At 40.0% G+C, this 25,614-nt stretch overlaps 1 protein-coding gene across 2 annotated transcripts in view; it reads left to right on the forward strand.

Moving 5' to 3' along the window:
- Window positions 1–25,614, forward strand: part of PPARGC1A (PPARG coactivator 1 alpha) — a 127,598-nt gene that overhangs the window by 35,194 nt on the left and 66,790 nt on the right. The window contains exon 3 of one of the 2 annotated variants that reach the window (XM_073609301.1): window positions 21,896–22,090. In XM_073609301.1, the coding sequence (XP_073465402.1) occupies window positions 21,896–22,090 (195 nt within the window). Of the gene's footprint in view, window positions 1–21,895; window positions 22,152–25,614 lie in introns of those variants that run through there. The other variant, XM_073609310.1, reaches the window with a different exon arrangement.

Consider the following 25,614-nt stretch of genomic DNA (forward strand, 5'->3'; position numbering starts at 1 on the left):
GTATACAGAGTTTCAGTTGCCTCATCGGACATTTTAGACTAAAAGGGAATTATTGGAGAATTTGAAAAATCTGTTATTGATCCTTTGCTGGTGTCATATTTTTTTTTTTGCAGTAACTATCACTATCGGTGCTAGATTCTCCCGCATCACTGACAAGCAAAAGTACAGAAATATTCCATCTAATTCTATATATTAAATGCTTGTTTCCCTTTAAATAATGCTGTATTACAATTCAGAGAATTTACTGCTCTAGATTTCCCCAGGACTTTGAACAGTTTCCTTTCCACAACGCGGACATTGATTTGTTCAGTAACAACCATTGCTGAAGTTTTCACCACAGCTGGTCCCCTGGAGTCTGGGACTGCTGACCCCTTTAAAAAGTTCATACGTTGGGCATTTTTAGGCACAGACTCCGCCATAATGTCTAAAAGCAGTTTCAAAACACAAAGCTATTTTCGTACAGCCCTTTGAAATCGATAAGGCTGTTGCATGAGGTTTGTCTATGGAATTTTTCCAAGGAGCGGTGCAAGTAAACGTGCAGACATTTTTAAAAGGTCGGGAGATGATCAGTTAAGTGACAGTCTGTGAGACAGACATGCAGGCTTATTGGAAGGAGGACACCAGGCAAAAATGAGACAATGTAGCAAGAAGTGTGTAAATTGAAAAGCTACTTACCTGTAGAAGAAGAAAATGCTTTAGAAACTCTAATGCCCCGTACACACGATCGGATTTTCCAACAACAAATGTTGGATATGAGCTTGTTGTCGGAAAGTCCAACTGTGTGTCCCAAAGTATGTATGGTCATATTTTAAATGAGCCCATGTGTGCTTACCAATCACCCCTGGCTCTAATATTAAAAATAGCAATCTAGATGGCGAATTCTACTCTGCCAGTAGACTTTTACCCTAACATCCTTCTTGATGGAGGATCTGTTGGGGTTACTTACATTTATGACATGTGAGGATGCTTGTATTTTGCCTTTAGTGGCCCTTTCAATCAATCTACATTGTGTTGTAGGCATGGCATTCCATCCTAATGGGATGATAAGATCCAAGTGAGGGTAAAAATAACCTAAGTAACTATAAATATTAGTCAGTTAACCTTTCCTCGGTCTGTGTTGTGCCGTGGGATTCACTGGTGTCCTATGTTATAGCAATTGCAGCCTAATGTTGTCATCAGGAAATGCTGGTCATGACATCATTAGTGGTGATAACTAATGAAGGACATAAAATGTTGATTTGATGCCCACAATTCATTTGTGGTTATGTGAGATCTATACCTTTTAGTTCTGTGGCCCTAAAGGTGTCCACATAAATACATCCCTGGTGCCCTAAACCTACATTTTAAAAAATCTTCAAGTTTTGGGGAGACAAAAATGGTGCAGAAAATGATTTTACCAGCTGGAAAAGTGTTTTTTCTCTGTAACTAAATTACAGTGTGTGTGTGTTGTTATTGGACATACCTAAAATAAGGTCTTTGCATCGGCATCTATGTATAATCAAAATCTCTATGTGTGTGGAGTAATCTCCTGATCTTTTAGAGATGCTTGTTATGGCTTATAATATTATTATTTTATTGTTATTTTTATAAAGGGATTCATATAGTGCCAACAGTTTACGCAGCACTTTACAACATAAGAGCAGACAATACAGGTACATTACCGTTTATTACAGTAGAAATCAGAGGGCTCTACTCATTAGAGCTTACAATCTAAAGCCTGGTACACACTACAGCTTTTTTCTTGCAACCCCGCTGTACTAACCAAGCGAGGTTAGGCCAGCAATCTCCCCAGCTGAGCTGATGTGTCGTCGCCTCCCGCCAGAACACTCAGATCAATGCTTTCTGCCATTGGCTGAGAGCATTGATCAGGAGTCGGTTGACTGCTGGTTTTCCAGCATGCATGGCCGGCTTCTCTCAGGCAGACCAACATACACACGGGCAGAATGTCGGCTTTTGTTTTTTGCACCAGCAAATGTCTCCCGACATTCTGCCTATGTGTTATGGGGCTTAAGGTGGAAAGATCAAGAGATACAAAAGGTAATAACTGTGGGGGATGAGCTGGTGGAGAAAATAAAAGTACAGTCATTAGGTGGGGGCAGGGTAGGCCTCTCTGAAGAGAAGGGTTTTCAGGGATCATCTAAAAGTCGACAGAGTAGGGGATGATCGGATAGATTGGGGTAGAGTGTTCCGGATGATGGGAGTGGCTCAGAAGTTCTAGAAGGGAGCGTGGGAGGAGGTGACAAGGGAGCTAGAGAGCAGGAGGTCTTGGGAGGAATGAAGATAATGATTAGGTTGGTATTTTGAGACTAGGTTAGTGATCTAGCTGGGGCCGAGTTAAAGATAAATATTGTGCATGTGCCGTCGGGTGACATAAATCTAATAAAATGCAAACCAGGTTGTTAGTAAAAAGGTTGTATCATGGCTGGACCTAGAAAATGCAAAAGGCTCTCTTTTCAGGCTGAGATTCCTTGCTGTTTTGGAGCTGGAATGCAGAGCGGCATTGTAAGATCTTTAAAGGTGAAGTAAAGGGGACGGGATTATTGTAATTTTATCTTTGCCTCTCTGTGCCCTCTGTTACATAACCTTTGAAGCATAGCCTTGTGTTTCCATTCTCCTCAAACACAACATTTCTGTGCTGACCAATGACTTGTAGAGTTCAGCTTCAATGTGTTAAATATCAAAGATGATTATTTAAAAATGAAATGTATTTACATTATTGAAAAGGTTCTCAAAACTCTATTTCACACCCCTACTGTGTAGCTATAGACTGCATTATACCTGACCTTTTGCTTCAAAATGTTCTTTTGTCCTGTTTTTTTTTTCCTCATATGACAAAAAAAAAAAAAAGAAAAGTTTTTGTCTGAACTAAAACAAGATGAATCAGACCCAACAGTAACACTCAGTCTGCCAGAAAGGTGGACAAGATAACGAGAAATTAGCTCTGTGAATCAGATCTATAAAAAGCTTAGCAATTTCCAAAAAAGGAAGCATATGGTAGCTATCGGCATTGACTAGGGTGAACAAGTTTTGTAGTATTTCAGATAATTCTCTAGTGCCTGCTATTTAAAGTCTGTGGGTAAGCTGGGGCTGAAGTGTTTCACCATTGTGTCTCTTAAACCCGTGCCACATAAGCTAAGCCAATAATCTGTCTGACTTCCATGTTACAAAAAACAGACCTACAAATGGATCATTGATAGAGACGAGAGGGGTTATTTCCTAACAACCACACAGCAACAAATTTGCATTCTGTCGCTTAGTTAGTTAGAGCTGACTGCTGGTGATGCTGGGCATAAATGTGATAATTTATTGGCTACTGCCACAAGGGACTCATTGTTTACAAAGTCCTCACATATACAGTAGGTGGTATTAGAGGAAAGTGTGGGACATTGGTGGCACACATTCACAGTGTGGGTGCTGTGCTGCCTTAAATTAAATCTGGTGTTGGAGAGCTATGGGGAATGTCATTGCTGACTAGCTTCTGAAAACGAAAGATGCTGATCCTTTAGCTTTATTAAAATTCAGGAAAGTCAGAGAAAGTTTGGAAGTCCTTATTGGCATACTTGTTATGGCTCTTTGATTAAAAGTAATGAGGCAATAAGACTGATGGATCGTGAACTAGCATTTTCAGAAAGTTCCTTAGCCAGGTTTTGGGCCCACATCTTTGCGCTTGCTGTGGTAACACACATTTTGCTACTTGTTTCCCTATAACCCAGTAAATCACGATCGGCAGTGTGTTGTACTGGTGGCACCCTAACGCATGTGTGTTGAAGCTTTTAAAGTAGTTCTAAACTCTTTTTTGTAAACTTGCACCTACAGGTAAACCTATAATAAGGCTTACCTGTAGGTACCATTTAGGAGATATTCACACTGCATGCAGCCGGTGATGTCACCAGTGCATGCACTCTGAAGGGACAGCATACTCGTGACATCCCTTCAGAACGTTGTGCTGCAATCCGTGGCTTCCGTGTGCAAGAGCGGGAGTGACGTCATCATGGCTTGTCCAAACAGACAGACGGAGCACGCAAACCTGGAAGGAAGACCAGGTCAAGAAGCCCTGTCAGTGGTGACAGCGTGTCACTGGAGGGTTTTGTTCTATGGTAAGCATTTCATAATGTGCTAATATGCGATGCATACTAGCACATTATCCCATTTTCTTGCAGGGTTTAAGGGGCCCTTTAAAGCGGACCACTTCTAGGTCTCATGTGAAATCAGTAGGGTTGGTTTACTAAAGGCAAATACACTGTTCACTTCACTAAAGTTGCACTCTTCAAGGGACTTTTTCCCAGAGTTTAGCCTACATGATGAAACCTTTCTTTGCAAAGAATACCAAATCACGTGCAAGGAAATTTTTTTTAAAAACAGTATTTTTTTTTGCACGATTGGTTCATGTAAGAAATTAGAACATTGTCTCATTCACCAACTTCTGGGGTAAGTGCAACTATTATTATTATTATTATTATTATACAGGATTTATATAGCGCCAACAGTTTACGCATCGCTTTACAATATAAAAGGGAGACAATACAGTTACAATACAATAAAATGCAAGAGGATTAAGAGGGTCCTGCTCAGAAGAGCTTACAATCTAATACGGTGGGGCAGGTGGTACAAAAGGTTGTAAATGTGGGGAATGAGCTGATGGAAGTGTAAAAGATTAGTTGGAGGCGTGATAGGCTTCCCTGAAGAGATAAATTTTCAGGGATTTCCTGAAGGAAGCTAGAGTACGAGATAGCCAGACAGGTTGAGGTAGCAAGTTCCAGAGGATGGGAGAGGATCTGGAGAAGTCCTGGAGATGAGCATGGGAGGAGGAGACAAGGAAGCTTGAAAGTAGAAGGTCTTGAGAGGAGTGGAGAGGGAGGTTTGGGAGGTAAAGTCTACAAGCCTTTGACAACTATTGGATTTGGAGCTGAAAGGACAGGTCAGCATCTAGGATTACACCTAGTACCCTGGCATGAGGGGAGGGATTGATGGTTGCATTATTGAGTTTTATGGAAAAGTCATGGAGGGTAGCACCAACGGGGGGGGGGGGGGGGGGATTTTAGAGAGATTAGGTTTAAGGAAGTAGTGTGAAATTCGTGCTATGTCAGTTATTAAGTTGGTAATGCGAGGGGAGACTGACGGTGTTAGGTGAGGAGTAGACAGATAGATTTGGGTGTCATCGGCGTATAGATGGTATTGGAAGCCGAGGGTGGTTATCAACTACACTTGCAAAGTGAACAGCCTATTTGCCTTTAGTAAATCATCCCCAGTATTTCTAGTGTTCCATCCACTAGAAGAAAATGCAAAAATGGCATATTGGCTTAATTAGCTTCTAACTTGCTGGAGAAGTGCCCAGCGGGAGAGGTGCGGTAATTTATTACAAATGCATAATACAAAATGCTATATTCCTTAGCACAGAGGTCTCGAGACGATCACTGAAATTGCAGCTCTTTGAGCAAGTCATATGCCAAGCCAAGGAGCCTGTTTTGTGTTGTTCTATCAGATTGCCTACACTGGGACCTATACATAAATAAACATACTAATGCCAAGAACACCACCAACCATCACTTTTGATAGCTGACAAACACTTTTTTGGACAAAAAGTTGCTATTTTGAAGAGAAAGAAAATCTGATTGGGCTCTTTTAGAGAATGGGATGGCAGCTATCTGTAGGTGAACATCTACATTCTTAACTCAGGGGCTAGGAAGTAAGTGCTGCTAAAATACATAGGTGACAGTATGTGAGTAGCTGGCACATATATTTTGTAAAGACCCCTCTCTGCATTGTAAACTATAAAACAGGGTTATAGCTTGGTCACTGCAAAAGATAAAAAACAACAGATCTTTAGAGAAAAAAGAATTTTGCTCTAATACTAGCAAAATGTTGTAGCTAAGGGAAGTAGTAAGCTTGAATCTCAAAGACTATCTAACATTTTGAACAATATGAGATCTAAAGTTGTTTCTATGTAGCTGCTAAAGAGGTCATTTTAGGCCAGATCAACTAAGTAAATGTAACCCCTCGGGATATTCAAAAATTGATCATTGCATAGCAAGATACAGCAAAAGTATCACTTGGACATTAGAGCTATAGAACTGAGGTGGGACATATTGCTCACAAAAGTTTTTGTAAAGGTGGAGGGAATTCAAAGTGTGGAATTATTATGGCTCCTTAAGTTAGTCTGAGTTTAACTGCATACAAAGTTACAGATCAGGTTTGGGAGGTTTAGTAAACCTTGTTATACTGCAAACTGGTTGGAAGTAAGTATCTTTCTGCAATAAATTCCTCCATGTAAATGCATGCCTGAAGGTCACATGATGATTTAGATATCTAGATATTGTTTTCTATAAACAGTTTCCGTTAAGTCTAATATTCTATAAAGGTTAACCCAAATTCCAGTCTGTTGTAAAGAGTAAAGATGTGCACTGCAATCATTAAGCTCAGCCTCAGTGGAATGTTTGGATTCATTAATTTAATTAATATGGAGGTTTTACACAACACTAGAAGATAATATTGTTAATATCCATTAGTGTGTGTAACTGTTGAATTGGGCATATAATATACAGTACTGTATACTATCCTGTTCATTGTTGTACTGTATTGTGCATTCATGCATCCAATTCTTTTCATTCTTTAACATAGGGTGGTTACCTTTCCCCAGGTGGCATGGACAATGGCGCTTAGGTTTCCTCTTTTCAAAGAAAAATCTGGTTTTTATCCCTAGAACGACCACATTCTCCCTTCCATTTTCCCGAAGTAGTATGAATGATTGAAAGTAGAAATCTAGTTTCTGGACAAGTTAGGAAAAAAAGAAGATTTTTCATGAGACACTTGGATAAATCAGGCGTAACTATTTCACGTCAAGGGCTTACTGTTTTTTTCCCAACATGAGCTACTGTATAGTTTGTCCTAAGAAGTTGCAGTAAAGGCTGAGCTCCTTGACATACACCCCAACATTTTGAGAAGAGAAAGAGATGCAATGCACAGATTGTTTAGGTAAAATGCACACCTCTGTCACACCCCACTTTAGGTGAATCGTGAAGAAGCAATATGCAAAAACTGAATGCATAAAATAATTCTATTACATACAAAAAATATTAATCAATGTGTGTTTTTTCATCTCTGTTACTTTATACTGACTTCTGAAAATAACAGGTTGAAGAAAAGGTTTAGTGTAGTATAGCGCCTTTGGTAGGCAATTAATTTGTTAGATAGAGGTCTATAAATCAGACCAAAAATAGGAATGAGGGACAGAGGGATGTGGTTTCAAAGCAGGTACAGTCTTTCCAAATGAGGAGCAGCTCAAATATGCCTTGATCTCTGTATTGTATTCAGTGCAGAACTTTAGGGACTGCAGTCCTCTCTGTCATTCAATGTAGTTGTCACACACTGCAGGAAGAGATCCCAGAGAAATGTGTCCTTGCAACTGCTTAAAACAGCAAAGTGGACATGGGATGTCTCAATAAAAAAACGAATGCATAAAATGATTCTATTATATAAAAAAATATTAATCAAGGTGTGTTTTCTCACCTCTATTTCTTTATACTGACTTTTGAAAACAGGTGGAAAAAAGGATTAGTGTAGTATAGCATTTTTGGTAGGCAATTCATTTGTTAGATAGAGGTCTATACATAGGAATGAGGGACAGAAGGCTGTGGTTCCAAAGCATGAACAGTCTCTCCAAATGTGGAGCAGCTTGGATATGCTATGATCTCTGTCTTGTATTCAGTGCAGAATTTTAGTAGAAGACTGTAGTCCACTCCGTCATTCAGCTTTGTTGTCATACACTGCAGGAAGAGATGCCAGAGAAATGTGTCCTTGCAACTCCCTAGAACAGCAAAGTGGACGTGGAATGTCCCAGTCAGTATATTGAGGCCAAGTCAAAATAACTATGTTGCATGCTGATCAATGTATAACAAGGCAATATTGTGTGATGAGATGATGGCCACCTGAAAATGTTCTGAGGTATGTTTGTTTCGGGCCGTACTTCTAGAAAGGCATTGAAGGGCCATGCTGAATATGGTATAATTGTTTCTGCAGAGTCTGCTTCCAGTAAACTTTCCAGAACAGCAAATTTTTCACTGGTGGTTCAAAATTGTGCACTCATGATAAATGTGTCTCCGCTAAACAGTTACGTGACCTTCCATATGGGCATAGCTTAGCAGTTGTTCATTGTGCACAAATATAGGACTAGTATCCTGGCAGAGTATTCTCCCAACTTTGCATTAAGGATGTATATTGATGCACTCGACTGCTATATTCCCCAAATGAGTGATACGTTTGATATATGCTCTGACCCTTGGGATTTTTGGGGACACCTTTTATGCAGAAATAGTAAAGGCAATCAAACATGGAATGAAATTTTGAAACAGGTCATGCAAAGATATGTACATACAAAGAACACAACTAGGAGGTTTGATCTTATATGTGCTGTCCTGTAAATATACATATTGGGTGAAATGCAGTTGTGCAATGGACTAATAAGCCCCTGTGAATAGGCAGCTTGTTTAAGAATCAGAGTTACCTAGAAAAAGAGCAAATTAAACAAGTGGATGGAAATTAGACCTTGAAACTGGTTATAGTCTACCAACCATCTGGAGAATTGCTCTCCCAGATGTATTGGAAATTGTTCCCTCTTTGTCTTTCATGTTCTTTTCTAATAAATCATTGGTAGCTTACTAAAGTATTTTCAGCAACCTGGTTCACAAATCACCTAATGCAACATTCATTACTAGTTCTACAAGTCAACTTCTTTTGTTACCAAGCCATCCTCCCCCTAGCGATCTCAATCTAGTAGAAACCGTCACGGTTACAGGTAATGCATTTATTTACTAATCAGCAAATTACTTTACGCAGTCAGTAAATGTTAAGGTCTGAAGACTGATAAGATCATTTGCTTTCAGGTGTTTTCTCAATATTGTTCTCAGCATCAAGTATAAATTGAAAAGAGTGACCTTTTGATACTGACTCAAATTGACTGCATTTCTAAAGATTCCGTGGTTTCAATTACCATAAATTTTTCATATTGGGCCTACAACCAAAGCATTGGCTCCAGAAAACTGTATCTTATCGTTAGCTTGTTAGTGCAGTCAGCTTGGTGATTGCTTGTTCCTGGATATTTTCCTTTTTTTCACAATCAAAGCTTGGTGTCAAGGACATAACAGATATGACGTTTACACAAGTATAATCTAATCATTAATTGACTTAAAAAATGTGAATAGAGCTTATGGTCATAGGGCATATCCCTCTTGAGATTTGATTTCTTTGTGGCTCACAGAGATGAAAGTCCAGTGTTACTGTTTGTATGGTGCTGAGATACTTTTCAGACTTCCTAGGAGATGACCAATTAGCAGCCTTATTGAAGCACCTGTCATAAAATGAACACAAGTTTAAAATAGGGTGAGCTTGTTTTTTGTGATCGGTTTATTTACTAAAGGCAAATCCTCTTTGCACTACAAGTGCACTGCAAGTGCACTTGGAAGTGCACTTGAAGGTGCAGACACTGTAGATCTGAGGGGGACATGCAAGGAAAATAAAAAACAGCATTTTTGCTTGTGCGTGATTGGATGAAAAGAATCAGCAGAGCTTCCCCTCGTTTCAGATCTTCCCCTCAGAGCTAAAGCGATTGCACTTCCATGTGCACTTGTAGTGCAAAGTGGATTTGCCTTTAGTAAATCAACCCCATTGTGTCAAAAAAAATCCCTCTACTGATCCCATAAAAACTGATAAATAAAAGTTATGGAAAATGTAAAAATATGGATAAATGATCCTTATTTTAAACAGTGCAAATAGTTTTAAGGGAAAGCAGTAGTCTTGACCTTGTGAGCCAATCAAATGGCAACAATATTACATTTCATGACGCATTTGTCAAAAATAGCTTTCAGTTATTTTACTAAAACTGCAAATCAGTCAACAGGTTTACCAGGCTCCTAATGTGCAGTGAGTGCCACCATCTTTTTTGCTGTTAGTGGGTTTGGTTATACAGTACAAAACCACAAAGCCCAGCTCCGGGCAGAAAAAAATGAACCCTTGCAGTGCAATAACCCATTTTGTCCAGGGGAGAAGAGACCGGTCCCCACAGCTTCTGCACCCCCACGATCTGGTGGAGGACTGTCCCTCTGCATCCTCACATCCAGAGCAGGGCTTGTGGTCTTGATGAGTTCAGGACCTTAGACCATTAGAGCTTGGAGCTTGCAGAAGTTGCGGGGACCAATCTAGCTACAGGGAGGAGCAGAGGATCGGTAAAGTAAATCTCCTTTTATTGTTAATTTGTTTTAATGTTCCTTTTTTGGGGGGAGTTTTTCAAATAATTATCTGCTCTATGTAATATTTATACGTAATAGGGTTCTGATTCCATTCTGCATGTGGTGCATGTGACTTTTAAGCCCATGTTGATGGATTTTATTTTCACGTTTTGGAACAATAAAGTTTTTGTTATACTTTTTAAAAACATAGACATAAATAAGCAATTAACCCTTGCACTGCAGGCACAGCACCACTGCAAGAGATAACATTTCATTGCCTGGAGTTGGTCTTTAACCATTTCCTCTGATTAATCTGTAAGCACTTACCAAATAAGACCTGTCCATACTTGCTATGAGACTTCAGTATTGGGTATTTGGGAATGCTTTAGCTTTGTATTACTGGTGTCCCGATTTTGAATAGTTGACATTTTCTCATGGGTTTTCTCCTGTTTCCTTCTACCCTGCTTCTTCCTAAAATTCCAGAACATACTGGTAGGTTAATTGGCATCTGACTAAACTGGCCCTAATCTCAGTTTCCTACATGACTGGTCCCAAGCCTTTGTTGAGAAAGTAGGAGGTTTGGACATCAAGCGAGCAACCCGTCCCCGTAAAAAACAACATCTGCTACTGAAAAAACAGCATGATTTGATGTGCCTAGTGGCACAGAAAGACATGCACACAACATTTTTTCTTATTTAATGACTAATGATTTGCAGACAATATTAATTGTAGGTCCCTGCAAACTGAGATCTTCTGACTTTTCAAGATTTTATTTACCGATACTTCAGTATAGAGTTACAGTATAAACCATAAAAGACAGCATATCTTTAATCTAATATTACATTTACACTAATATCTGAAAATAATAAATCACTCAAAGCTATAAGGCTGCATGCACATGGGCGTATTAAAACAACCCGATATACACTGAATCTTTCTGCTAGGACCTGGCAGAAAATCCAGTGTAAAAAATGCTTAGTCTTGCGCGGATTTACGCGCGTTAATGTGCAGATTTATGCACATTCATGTGTATAAAATGTATGCAGGCAATTTCATTCTAGTGGCTAGAAAAATCTAAATTTATCATTTAGATCAGGGGTGTCAAACTCAATTTCTTTGTGGGCCACATCAGCATTATGGTTTCCCTCAAAGGGTTGGTTGTATCTGTAAGATCAGATGTTACCTTCCGTTTTATCAGATTTAAGAGCCCCCCCGCCAAGTCAAGGTTTCCCCATGCGTCTTACATCATAGTTCACCCCTTTACCTTATGCTGCTGCCAGGAAGAAGCTGGGAGCACAGGGAGGGGGGGTGAGGCAGAGTCGAGCCTCTCTGCAGTTGAATGGAGAAGTACAGGACCTGGCAGAGAAGTTCTGTCCTGCAACTGCTGTGGCAAGGTGGGGGTGCCAAAAACAAGGGGGTGCCATAGCTGCAGGAGAGGTGCGAGAGCCACAGGAAATGACCTGGGGGGGCTGGATTTGGCCCGCGGGCCTTGTGTTTGATGCATGTGATTTAGATGGTAAATGTTTTCAGGATTGTTACAGTAACAAATTTTATTACAAATTGATTACAACACAGGAAAATGTTTGGAATATTTCTCACCAGTGATGTTGTCATGTCTGCCATATTTAATATTTTGCAATTGCATTTCAACCAATCAGCGTTTCACTTTTGTTTGTAAATTCCAGAGATCTCCACACCAGAATTTATGTGTTAGTCCCCAATGCCATGGTGACCAGTGAGTAATTTGACCCTAATCACCCCTAAACTGAATTGTCTTTTTTTGTAGTATCAGTGAAACATAAAACATATGTGTGTAGAAAGTATTAATACCCCTATGGCAAGAGGCCTTCGTTCCAGTGGAATCTTATTAATACAGGTTCTTTAATGCTTTTTTTCCTTTTATATCAACCAAGTCCACCTTTGTGACCTGGCCTATAAATTTGGAAGGCCGCTTATTCTAGAATAGCGAACATGGCTTTAACATCAGCCTCTCTGATGTACCATCTGTCTGGCAGGGTGTTCCAGAGACCTAAAATCCTGCAACCCTTTATTCATCTGTATGTCAATAACTCCATCTGACAACTCCAATATTTCATCCCAGCTCCTTCTGACTCTATTTTTATGGCATTGTCCCCAAGGAACAGCTTTATGGGGGCCATATTTTATTTTCCATCTCTAAGACGTGTATGAAGAGGCAAAGCCTGTAGCGGTATAAGTGGATGCAAATACTTGACACCATAAAGCTATTGGAAAGCCCAGGAAAAGCTGTAACAGAGAGGGTTTTTCACATTTAGATGAAAGGCTATAAGAATCGACTTTCTGATCTATTATTTAAAGAGAATGCAATATACCTGATACAGTTGTATATTCCCCAAAATAAATGTTCACCAGTAACCTTGCACATCAACCATTTTTCTTCGTAGATGAGTTTACCACGTAGAAGAAAAATAGAACTTATATTACTTCCTATTTAAGGTGGAACTGCCAAAAGGAAATATCAAACAGATGGTTATTACAATCCACGTCTGAGCTTTCTGTTATTTATTGGTTTCTTAACCTGGGTTTGTGGTTCACATTTTCACTCTCTTTCTGTCACAGCTGCTCTGCTTGCTTTTATACTGAATTCTTCTGAAAGGGTTTTCCAGGATAAACTGAAATAGAATGCTGCTATAGACCTGCCGTTGTAGGATTTTCACCCATTTTTATTTACATTTACTCATTGTCATATCTTAGTGCTTACGTTGCCAGTTTTGTGCAGTGCCTACATACCTAAAGGTTGTACTGTATCTAGTGTAGCTATTAAAACTTCTTTTTTTGTGTGGATAGACTAGTGAGGGGTTAAAACCCTGGTCAGGTTTATATTGCTTGTGATTTCTCATATTTGCCTGGAGTTCTTCTTTAATCCAGCTATCTTTCACACATGTTTCCAAGCCTGTGTCCTTCCCACCTTTTTTTGATTGATTTACCATTTTGGAGCCCCATCCTTCCCTCCGCTGCTAATAAATTTGTTTCTATATAAATAGCAATTTGGGATAATTAGAAATAATAGCTTCGTCAGAAATATAAAGGTTACCTTGCAGAGTCATTTTAGTAAGTAATGGGCCGCTCTGCCGTGTCACTTCCTAAACAGACATGTGTTAGTCGGCAAGTGTGCTTCATCTGTTGTGACGTTGATTTATTTGCTGCATAAATTGGGACACAGGCAATAATATAATGTGACATTAATTGTTTAGCGAAGTCGACTTTGTTACATGCCATGCTTTCTCTTGGGCGTTTGATTGCTTAAACTTGTACAAAACTAATTGAGTCTGCTCCGCAGAAGACCCGTGCCCACGGAATATGTCAGCCAGTCTATCTGCGACTGAAGCCGCTAATCACCTACATTACACATTCTTGGTCTCTCCGCACATGAGTTTGGATGCTTTAATTGTGAAACTATAATTGTCTGATACTGTTCCAATTTTGGGCACATTTATACGTGAAGTGAAATTTCAGCCTTGTTGAAACATAACCCAACCTCTTCAAGTAACGAAATACAATGTAAAATGTTAGCAAACTCTATGGCATATGCATGGCAGGTTCTGTTTTGTAGATCTTGTGATAGGTCATTCTACTGACCCCTGCAGAAGTTCTAAGTGGGAGGTTGTTCCTTTACTATCATCACCTGATTGTTTTTAGTGCTGTAATAAGAAACTTTATAACATTTATCCCTTTAGATGTGTATCAATCGCTACTTTAGCCTGTTCCCTCTTGTTTTCAGTACCTCTCTGTTGGTCTCTAAGGCTGCCCATCACATTGTTGGACCAATAGGAAGGTACAGGAGAAGATAGAGGTGGGCCAAAGTGCCAACTTCCCAAATGAATTTAGTACTTACCGGTACATAATGTTTAAGAGTCTGGAAGCTGCAGGGACCACAGAAAAACATCTGCAATATGGACGTGCCTGGATTATCACCATTTACAGGAAAATCTGTCGCTTTGTCCTCACCAAGCCTTCAGGTCAGTGTGACAGGTTCTTTTGTAAGATCATTCCCCCACCCACCCTTATTCAAAACCCTGTGTAGGTTCCATATAGGCTGCTGTTGGAATTTAAAAAGAGTTAACTTCTTCCTCCCCCTATGGATTACCAAAAACTTTGAATTTACCTAAACTATGTAATATGAAGACCTATCTAGTCTATCCAATCAATTTGCACCCAATCAGGCAGGCACTTGCACTATGTATTTGTTGATACATTTGTTGATTACCCAACAGGTTGAAAGAAAAAAACTGTCAGCTCTGGTCAGAACCGCTGTCATAACAAGCCGACTTTAGTACAGCTATCTCCCCTGCTGAGCTGTTGTATTTTGACAGGGGGATGCCCCCCCGCCAGAACACTCCAGTCAACGCTCTCAGCCATTGGCTAAGAGAGCTGATCGGGAGCCAGTCGGTTGCTGGTTTTCCAGCATCCTCGTCCGACAGAAACCGGCCAAGCGGCTGGCTTCTGTTGGACCGGCTGCCAAGCACACAGGCCGAATGTCGGACTTTTTTATTGAACAATGTCGCCCGGCATTTGGCCGTGTGTATGGGGCTTATAAATTTGTGGATTGGGCCTTGTTCTTTAAAGAGAATCTGTCATTTTTTTCTTAATGAGGAAAGTGATAGTTTCTCTTTTTATCTCCTTACGGTGTTGACAAGTTTATTTGATTGCTCTTAAATATGTTGCCACTATAATAATAGGTGCTGAGGTTTTTTCCAGGTTGAGATCTGGAGAAGTAGCCCCATAAAGGGCCTAAGATACAAAACTGTGCACATGCACGGCCATTAGAGGAATGAGACATCAAAATTATATTTCTGTAGAAAAAGGATTCTAATTTTGTTATATTTTTGGGGAAATTGCCTTTCAGTTAAGTGTCTGTTTTAGTTATGAATTTTTTTTATTGGAGTGCATTAAAAGCTTAGGGTCCCTTGGCTGAGTATATAGTCAATATGGTTTACTAGTAGGCCTGGTGTATATGCTAAAGACACAGGGCCAGCAGTGTCTCCTGTGACAAATGCACAGAGAGTGTGTGCCGTTAGTTGACAGCCCAGACTTTTAGTGTCACACATTTGCTCAGTAAACAGGCACTCATTGCAAGATTGTGCCACAGCTGGAGAGATGGCACCATGCCATGGTAATATAGGGCATCTGTTTGACTGCACTGCAAAGCCCCGCTCACAGCTTAATAAATTGCTTACTGATTTGTTCTGTTCTGAAAAGTCGTATCCACTTATTTTTTGCTTGCATATTTTTTTTTTCTTTTCAAAGATATTTTTTTTATGAAATTCCAAATTCCAGCAACATAATTTGACAACTGCTATCATTTTCAATATTGTGCCAATGTAGCTATTGCTGTGACAAGTGTGAACGCTGCATTTCCAAACCTGGTAGTATACTGGAAAGCACTGACCAGTAAAAAAATGAGGGGAATATTGAGACCTCAGCCATCGGAGGGTTCAGGCATGCTGGGAGATTTCTGCTGTCCAAACTTGCAGTGTTTTCAGAAGGGAGAATTATTGCAGAGAAAAGCCAATTATCCGGTCTTTCATGGTTATTGATGAAAGATATGCACAGCTTTGCAAATGTGCACTCATTAAATTTTGTAATATCATTTGAAATGTGGCAGGGTGTAGGATAATCTGCAGGGGGTAGGGATTTTGTTTTGGAGATAACTAGTAAAATAACGTAAATTAGGCTTGACACAAACCCTGAGTGTTATATGAAAAGAAAAAAATACAAAAGTCAAACATGGCCCTACTGCCTCCTGCTTTCCAAACCTCCTTATTGATCCTTTTGTGTAATAGAGATCCTCACTAACCATTAGGCTGGTTGGGAGAAGGGGAAGGGCAGGACCATGCACATCTTGTTAGCAAAAGTTGAGCTCTCCATATAACCTTAATTTCAAAAATCTGTTGCAGGTGTCACTAAAGCTGACCTGTCATACATTTCTTTCAACAAATCAAATTTGCTTGGGTTTAATCTGAATTTGGGTTTGGACTGAAACCTGAAAGAAGCTGTCACTTCCACCCACTGCTGCCCAACTAACTTTGGACAGGCCATTCCCTGCTGTGCAGCTGCATGTACATACATGATCAGGGTTGGTCGTGACATCATTGACCTAGTATGGCCACATGGCCATATCAGGTCAATATCATTGATCTGATATGGCCACGTGACCATATTAAGTTGATGATCTTACAAGCATCTCTTCCCATTAGTATGCATGTATTTGTGGGACAGAGTCAAGCCACAGTTCATTGGGCAGAGCTGGACTGGAGGAGCAGTTTTCTGCAGGGTTCAGTAGGAACCCAAGTTTGGACTATACCTAAGCTCGCCCCTAGTTGCCATGTGACTGCTATATTTCAGCAGCAATAATTTTAATCTAGAGATGATAATGAATATGACCATGCCCTGGCTCCTACATTTTGCTCCGATGCATTGCACCATCAAATGGTAAAACGCTAAAAGAGCGTTTTTTTTTTTAAACTAATTTTGCCTAAGCAGTTCAGTATTTGAAATTGGGAGTGTCTCCTTCTGCTAAAGTTTGCTAATGGCAGAATACCAGCATTAGACAATTCTATTTGCTCAATTGCAAACACACTACCCATGTGTGATATGATATTATTGTAAAGTAAAAGATCACAAATAACTTATCGTCTACAACGTAAATTAGAAAGAAGTTTTTTTTTTTTTTTTTTAGTAATGAGCAATTTTATCACTTAAATTTTGCAAAGAATTTTACATGAAAAAGTATCATACCACAATTAGGTGGTGTTTCCAATTTAGCAAACAGAATCTTATCCTGCTAACATTTAAACCTTGTGCCTGCAAGGAAAAGCTAATTCAACTGTATCTTACATATCAATATAGAGCTATAAAACGTGTTCGACCTCTGTACCTAGAGTAGTGTCTTCTTTATTGTTTATATATCTAGGCCATGAGGCCACATGGAGATACTTTTAAAGTTAAAGGTTAGTCCACCCAGTATTGGTATTTTGATCCAGATAGCTAAACCCCCTTCTGGTTCTCATATAAGAAAACATTTATAAAAAATCTGACAGGAAAAGTGAGACCCCTTTTGTAAAGGTCACCAGTGATGAACAGAACTGGGAACTCCATGCTGGGATTTGTCCACCAGAATCTCAAGAGATGTATGAAGCTGGTGGGTGATTTAATCTACTGACATCTATCCAAGAGTTTTGGTTGAAATGACCTTTTATTACCATTAAAAGTTGAACTCAAAGCAGGTGCTGAAATGACTCAATATGCTATAATAATGATGATCAGTTTACCCTTTGTGATCTTTCTAAATTGCGTCTACTATGTAGCACAATAAAAAGTTCAGAAGAGCATTCAATGCAACTATGTATTCATTTAAAAAAACAATGAAATGTATTTTTACATGTCATTAGCATAAGTTCCTGAATCTGTCTCGGTCATTTCTGTCTCTTATCAGCCTCTGCCATCCTCTGCACAGTTCTCAAACTGAAAGTGGAGAGGGCAGCACTACAAGCCAATCAGGCTGTGTTGTATGCAAAGCTACTAACAGGGAACATGCTGACGGGAGGAGAGCAGAGTGAGCAGAGTAAATGATGAATCATTAGGGTTGATTTACTAAAGGCAAATAACCTGTGCACTTTACAAGCACAGTTTCTCCAGAGTTTAGTAAATGGGGGGGGGTTACAGCTGCAATATATTTTTGCCTATTGAGATGCAACACAGAAAATGCTGTGCGTGGTTATGTGTATTTAACTACCAGGACTTACATTTCCATGTACACGCATATGGGTGAATTATTTACTGTACAGCAGGGATAGGCAACCTTGGCCCTCCAGCTGTGGTGAAACTACAAGTCCCATTTGACATTGCAAGACCCTGACAAGCACAGGCATTACTCCTAGGCAGAGGCATGATGGGATTTATAGGGGTTGATTTACTAAAGGCAAAAAGACTGTGCACTTCGGAAAGTTCAGTTGCACACGGCAAGAGCAGTTGCTCCAGAGTTTAGTAAATGAGCAGAAGCTCTGCTGACTTCCATCATCCAATCATGCGCAAGCAAAAATGCAGTTTTTTTTAATTTTCCTTGCATGTGATTGGGTATTCTTTGCAAAGTGAAGCTTTACCTCATTTACTAAGCTCTGGAGCAACTGCACTTGCAGAGTGAAATTGCACTTTCCAAGGTGCTCAGTCTATTGGCCTTTAGCATATCAACCCCATAGTTTCACCACTGCTGGAGTGCCGAGGTTGCTTACCCCTGGTGTACAGTTTGCATTTTGAAAAATGCACCCATATGTGTATGCATGTAAATAAGTATAATGGTGGCTAGCCATGCATGGTGTTTTCTGTAATTCCCCATACACACGATCAGACTTTCCGACAACAATACCATGGATTTTTATCCAAAGGGTGTTGGCTCCAACTTGTCTTGCATACATACAGTCACTCAAATGTTGGCCAACAATTACAAACGTAGTGACGTACAAGACGTACGGCGAGCCGATAAAAAGGAAGTTCAGTAGTGATGTGTGATTCTGAGCATGCGTGTTTGTACTTTGGACTTTTGTCCGACAGACTTGTATACACACGATCGGAAAATCCGACAACAAACATTTGTTGGTGGAAAATTTGAGAGCATGCTAGCCAAAATTTGTTGGCAGAAAGTCCAACAACAAAAGTTCGATTTCCGCCAACAAACTCACATCCAACAGTTGTTGTCGGAAAATCCGATCGTGTGTACGGGGCATTACACATCTCAGTGGACAAAAATTCTGTGGTTCCCATGCAAGTGTATTTTATCCTGTACACCTGCAGTCCTAGCATACAGCCATGTGCCAGAGCCCTTCCCCATGACTAAGCTCCTAGGGGTGGAATGTGTTGGGGGCGTGGCCTGGTCGGAGTTCAGGCTGAGGTTGTCACTCCATTCACCTTACAGGACACCTAGATGTGTAGCTTTCAGGGGTCACCCCTCTCCTCTTGTGCCAGGCCCTTAGTAGTTTTCATTGAGTTCAAATCTGCTACATGTGCTTCATTTCTAGACCAGGATGTTATCTAGTGTGTGTGATCATTTACTGGCTTCCGATACGGCATTATATATAATTCTGTGATATGGTACTTTGGCTAAAGTCATAGCCAAATTAGAGGATGGTGTATAATGTTTGCAAATATGTATGTAGGAGTTTCTATCCCTGTGCAGTTGAAAATTTGAATTTGGTTAGTTGCATTGTCCATCCTGCAGTTTGACTCCAGACTCAAACTTAACGGTAATAATCACTACTTTACGTTTGTCAACATTATGTAAAACAAAGATGTTTGTGATGTTTGTTACTAATCCTTATATATAACCCGACACATTGTTTGTGACCTCCTAAGGGTACATCCATATCTGACTAAGTTAAGGGTGGTTGTATATTATTGTCAGTTAGGTCTTTAAAAAACAGGTTTCTGGGTTGTCTCACTTTTCTCAGAGCTTATAATGGGGTCTTCCTCTTTAAAATTGCATGCTTATATTGTATTACTTTGTGGGGAACATTCGAAAAAGGAATTCCATATCTGACTAAGTTGAGAGTGGTTGCATATCACTGTCAGTTAGATCTTTAAAAACAGGTTTCTGGGTTGGCTCACCTTTCTCAGAGCTTATATTGGAGTCTTCCTCTTTACATTGCATGGTTAAATTGTATTATTTTGTGTGGAACATTCCAAAAGGAAATGGACTCTTTCTCTGGCAGGAAAAGTGAGACTCTATTGTGAATATGGCCATGGCCAAGAACTCCTACATGAATATCTTACTATTGGCGTTCCTTGAAGAGATAATATGCCGGGGGGTGGTTAGGGGGTTGCTCAGTCTAACAGGGATTACCTGTAACTTAAAGCGGAACTACTCTGCATCTGAGCACCACAAACCAAAAACGCTATTTAATTCATTTTTAATATTCAAAGCAAACTCCCCCATCCATCCATGTCTCCATGCTTTATTTTGCTGAGAAATTACTTCCAAAACACCCACCTAGCATTTCTGGTCATGGCCATCTTGAGTAAGAGCAGATGATTCATGCAGCATTTACTTGAATCCATCTGCCCTTAGCTCAGGCATGAAGGCATGAGGATGTGCTTAGCTGAGAAAAGCCCTCCTCTCTTCCTGAAAACTCCTGGGATGTATGAAATCATTTGCCTAGGCAAGAAATCAAAAAGTAACAGTAGAAATGTAAAAAAAAAAAAGTTCAAAACAATTAAATATGATATAGCTTCCCATCTGTTTACTAATGCTAGCAGAATAAGGATTAAAGATAGCCAATGTTGATTGAGAGAGTGAAGTTACACTTTAAGGCTGGGGTCACACTAGTGCGAATTGGATGTGGATTTACCCGCATCCAATTCGCATGACTGGAGCGCATTGCACAGGCGTCCTGTGCGTCTTTGGCTCAGTTTCAGGTCCAAATTCAGGCAAAAATTTGTGCCTGATTTGTCCCTGAAATGGAGAACAGGGACGAATAGACCCCTGCTGTCAGCCGCTTCCGTGTTCCGCCTGAAGTGTTACTAAACCCATAACAGTAAAATTATTCTATATACGCAGTAAAGCATGCTTGTTATGCTCACTGTTGAACCTAAGGGGTTAATCCTCTGCATTGTGGAAAAAAGACTGTTTGATCCTGTATGGACAGATCCTCCTCTTCTTCTACTGACTCAAATGTCAGGTTACTGCTGATGAGAAAAGTTATTTAGCAGTTTATATCCTCGCTCACTGGAGCGCTGAGCTGTAGAGGGGAGCGGCCATCTCAGCCTCTCAACAGCACGCTGAGAGGCTGAGATGGGTGTGGGGCACCTAGCGGATCCCGAATCCCATTGTCGGGATGACGCGGTGCCTTGACTGATTTCTGTGACGTCAGCAGAGAGTGGACTTCAGCCCGCTGTCTGCTGAAAACGGGAGTGCAAAAAGAATTGCACTCCTGTGATCCATAGGAGAAGTGCAGCCAAACGAGCTTTGGCTATACTTCTCCTTTAAGTACAAAAGTATACACAAAACTTAGAATCTATTAGTCTACTGATCACAGTAAAACAGAGAAATGGAAATTCATATTTAACCCCCAGGATTTTCTATAATCTAATAAATACTCAGTGATTCTGCCGGTTAAAGAGCTTTATTTTAGGATGAAGACAACCCTAAATGCCTTGAAGTTAATGTACTGCAGCATTGCCATGCTGCACTGCTGTGTACTTATGAATGATGAGAACCAATGTTATCAGCCTTTTTGCTGCTGATAATACTCCTTCTGGCCAACCTGCCATGAATATCCAATCCAATGAGTGGCTTGCATCCGAAGGCAGGGATGCAGGGTGCCTTTTTTGGGTCCTTCTTCCTTGCTCGTAGACTGTAAATCTACAACATGCTATGGAGTGCAGCAAAATAGAAAACAAATCTTTTTTATTACATTTGTCAGATAGGCCTATGTGTTCTTTACCGGCAGTATAACATTTTTACAATAAAAGTAGAATGCTTCAGACCACTTCATTCTTCCCTAGCTAACAAGAACTAATACCAGGACTGTGACATGTAATTACAAACCAGTGACACTGGATGTATGTACTAGGTGTAGGTTAACTACTTGTAAGATGATGGCACTTTATTACATTATTGACACATTCAATTATTTTCCTTGCAGAAAATAGAGGAGGAGAATGAAGAGAACCTGCTAGCAGTTCTTACAGAAACACTGGACAGTCTCCCTGTGGACGAGGATGGATTGCCTTCTTTTGACGCACTGACAGATGGAGATGTGACCAGTGAACATGATCCGAGCCTTTCCTCCCTGCCTGACGGCACCCCTCCAACACAGGAGGCAGAAGAGCCGTCACTAGTAAGAACCCTTCCTACTGTTTAACAGGAATTGGATGTGCTTCTGGCTACCCGCTGCATGGGTATGATGTAGTCAAAATAAGGTTTGGACTTTAATATTAGGTAGAAAAAACAAAAAACAGCTGTACTGAAAATTGCAAATGAAATGCTGAAATCAGAGGAGCCACTGTTGATCTGGAAAGTGCGTGGGTGCGTTTATTTAGGGACACTTATTTTTAACATCCGTCATTGATTGGTAATGGGATCTTGGGCCCATAATCAATGCTATCCGTTTCAATACTTTTAAGGCAAGAGTGCTTTATTGACCAGTGTAAGCTGCCTTTACGCATACATGTATGTAGACTTATTGCAGCTTTTCTTGTAACTATAGATGTTGTCTCTGAGCTCTGTCAGGAGAAAGAATGACACGCCAAAGAATGGAAAGAAGAGCATTAAATAGTGCATATGGTCATTTTATTTTATCTGTATTATTTGCAAAAATCATTTTCCATCTTTCATTTAGCTAAAAGTCATGGGAGCTTCTTGAGGCTCTCAGTCACATGTAAGGTTACTTGAGCTAACTTATCAGCAAGGTGGCCATTATCTGGTAAACGTTATCGCGTTTTACATTTCTAGTAGCAATTTAGCCAAGAAAAGGTTGTCTAATTTTATCTTCTTGTTAAAATCGTTTTAACATACTTTTAAAGTGCAATTCTACCCTGAAATGCTGGCCTGCTGTCCAGGACTTCCTTCACCTCGACCACTGTGTTGTGATCTGAAGTCTCTGGAAAACATTCTTTATATATTCTCACAAAGATTCCATTAGGGGGCCTGGTAATAACATCACTATGATGCCTTTTGCCACTTTATGGTTTCTGTATAGCAGAGGTGCCCAAATTTTCAAAACAAAGAGCCAGTTTACTGTCCTTCAGACTTTAGGGGGGCTGGAGAGTAGCCATTGGGAGAAGAAATTGTATTGGAGTCAGTGAGAGTGAAGAGACCATCTTTGGCATTAGGAAAAGGAATAGTGCACCATTGTTGGTGTTGGTGTCAGTGGGAGGAATAGCGCCCCATCATCGGTGTCAATGGGAGAAATAGTGCTCTGCTGTTGTAACAGGAATTATGTCCCTTTGTTGGTGTCAGTGGGAGAAATCGTGTCCCATCATCGGTGTCAATGGGAGAAATAGTGTCCCATCATCGTTGTCAATGGGAGAAATAGTGTCCCATCATCGGTGTCAGTGGGAGAAATAGTGTCCCATCATCGGTGTCAATGGGAGAAATAGTGTCCCATCATCGGTGTCAATGGGAGAAATAGTGTCCCATCATCGGTGTCAATGGGAGAAATAGTGCCCTGCTGTTGTAACAGGAATTATGTCCCTTTGTTGGTGTCGGTGAGAGGAATAGTGTCTTGCATCAGTGGCAGGAAAAGTGCCCCAAAGGCTGGATAAAAGCCAGCAAAGGGCCATGTCCGGCCCCCGGGCCACAGTTTGGAGACTACTGCTCTACGGGAATGTAAAGAGAATGCTTTCCAGAGATAGGAATCAGAAAATGTAGCACACAGAACCCTGGCTTTCACGCAAGGATGAGATCTGCCCACAAGGTTGATGGAAAACAGTAAAGATACAGTGGAGAATCAAATCCTGTCCACCTATGCAGTTCTACAATATCTCCCATTAGATTAAGATTTAATTATGTTTTTGGCAAGATTTTTTTTTTTTAATTCATGGTTTCATCTGGTTGTTTGTTATTTTAATTTTTTTTTATTGTCACATTGCACACCATCTTTGCGCTTTGCACGTCTTTACTATATAAATCAATTAGTGGGTCTCAATACCACTTTTTATATGTGAACATGGCTGACAAGCTGATCAATGCACGACACCCCTTTTTCTAAATAGGGAAAGCAGACCAAAATTTACCCTTACGCTATTAGTAAAGTTCTTCTAAAAACTGTCTCTGTAGCACAAGCAGCTATCTCGCCAAGCGTATGTCTGTTTAACTACTAAGTGAACAAAACGGGTAATCCATTTATATGATGACTATATCTGTAGTGTCTGCTGTCATCATACAACCACGTTTATTGTCCTCTATATGAGAATCAGGATTGACAGAATGTACAGATTACACAAATGTGGCCGAATACTTTTATAAGCAATTTATTTTTCAATCAGTTCACCACTAGTTCAAATTGAGTCTGGCAATCCATATATATATATATATATATATATATATATATATATATATATATATATATATATATATATATATATATATATATATATATACAGTCATTTGTGCCCACTCTTAAAGTGTTACTAAACCCACAACAGTAAAATCAGTCTGTATATGCAGAAAAGCATGCTTGTTATACTCACTGTGGAACCTAAGGGGTTAATCCTCCGCATTGTGTAAAAAGGCTGTTTGATCCTGTCTTCCCTGATCCTCCCCTTCTATTACTGTCCCCAATCCATCTTCTGATAGTACAGAGCTCTTGGAGGCACAGGGCCAATCAGCACTGTCCAGACAGAGGGTCAAGGGTCATGCAGCCTCATAGGACAGTGAGAGAAGAATGAAAACTCCTCCTAAAAGCTTTAACCAGTGCTCGGCTGGACACTGATAGAAGTCACAAGACTGCTATATACTGCTGATGAGTTTATATTTACTAAAATAATTGCCTTTCCGTGTTCTTTGTACTGTGGGAGACCAGATATAGTGACTGCAGGGTCCTGGGTTTAGTAACACTTTAAGTCTAATAAAGCAACACCACAGCCTTTATGATAGTATGTAAAAACAAATAAAAACAAATGGTTATCTGTAGTGAATATATGAAGGACCTTTTTATCGTCAAACTACTTTCTGATAAACAACCCAAATGTTATGTTCATGGCCTGCCTATGGGAACTATTATAGGCTCATGCTATGATGTGAGAATTTCCAGCATATTTAAGTGTAGACTTGAAACTACTGTAGAGAAAAAAGAATATTTTTTTATGTCACACTAAAATATAACTAAGAACCATGAAAGAGTATTGCATTCCAATATAAAGTCATACATAAATGTTTACTGCTTGTAGTCCAGTCAATGAAATATTAACAGGGTTAAATAATAGCATAGCTGTCCATGGGACACAGAGAAACTGACAGCCCCATGAATCCTGTAGTACTAACTATTACTTGGGTTGGGAAATTTTTCATCAGCAACCTTTTGTTCACACATTCTTAGGGTATGAGCATGCTAAAACTTCTCAATGTCGTATAGGCAAAAGATGTTTGGTGGCCACATATTTTGACCTCTTTTTTCCGTTGTATAGCCCAGCTAATTAACCACAGGTCCCAGCATGCTCCGTTAACCAGCAGCTGCTCAGAAGTCAGCAGTAACAACAGTTAAACAGCTAGAAATCTGCAGGCTTCGTTTCTCAGATTGTCCATTACAGCAGAGCTTTTTGTCTTGCAGTAAAAGCCAACCATGTAATGATCACCGTGTTATAACGAGCTCTTGTAACCGTGTTTATGTGGCGTTGATTGCATTACTTCCCGCACATAAAA

The sequence above is a fragment of the Aquarana catesbeiana genome, linkage group LG01, assembly GCF_042186555.1.
Source record: "Aquarana catesbeiana isolate 2022-GZ linkage group LG01, ASM4218655v1, whole genome shotgun sequence".
Taxonomy (NCBI): domain Eukaryota; kingdom Metazoa; phylum Chordata; class Amphibia; order Anura; family Ranidae; genus Aquarana; species Aquarana catesbeiana.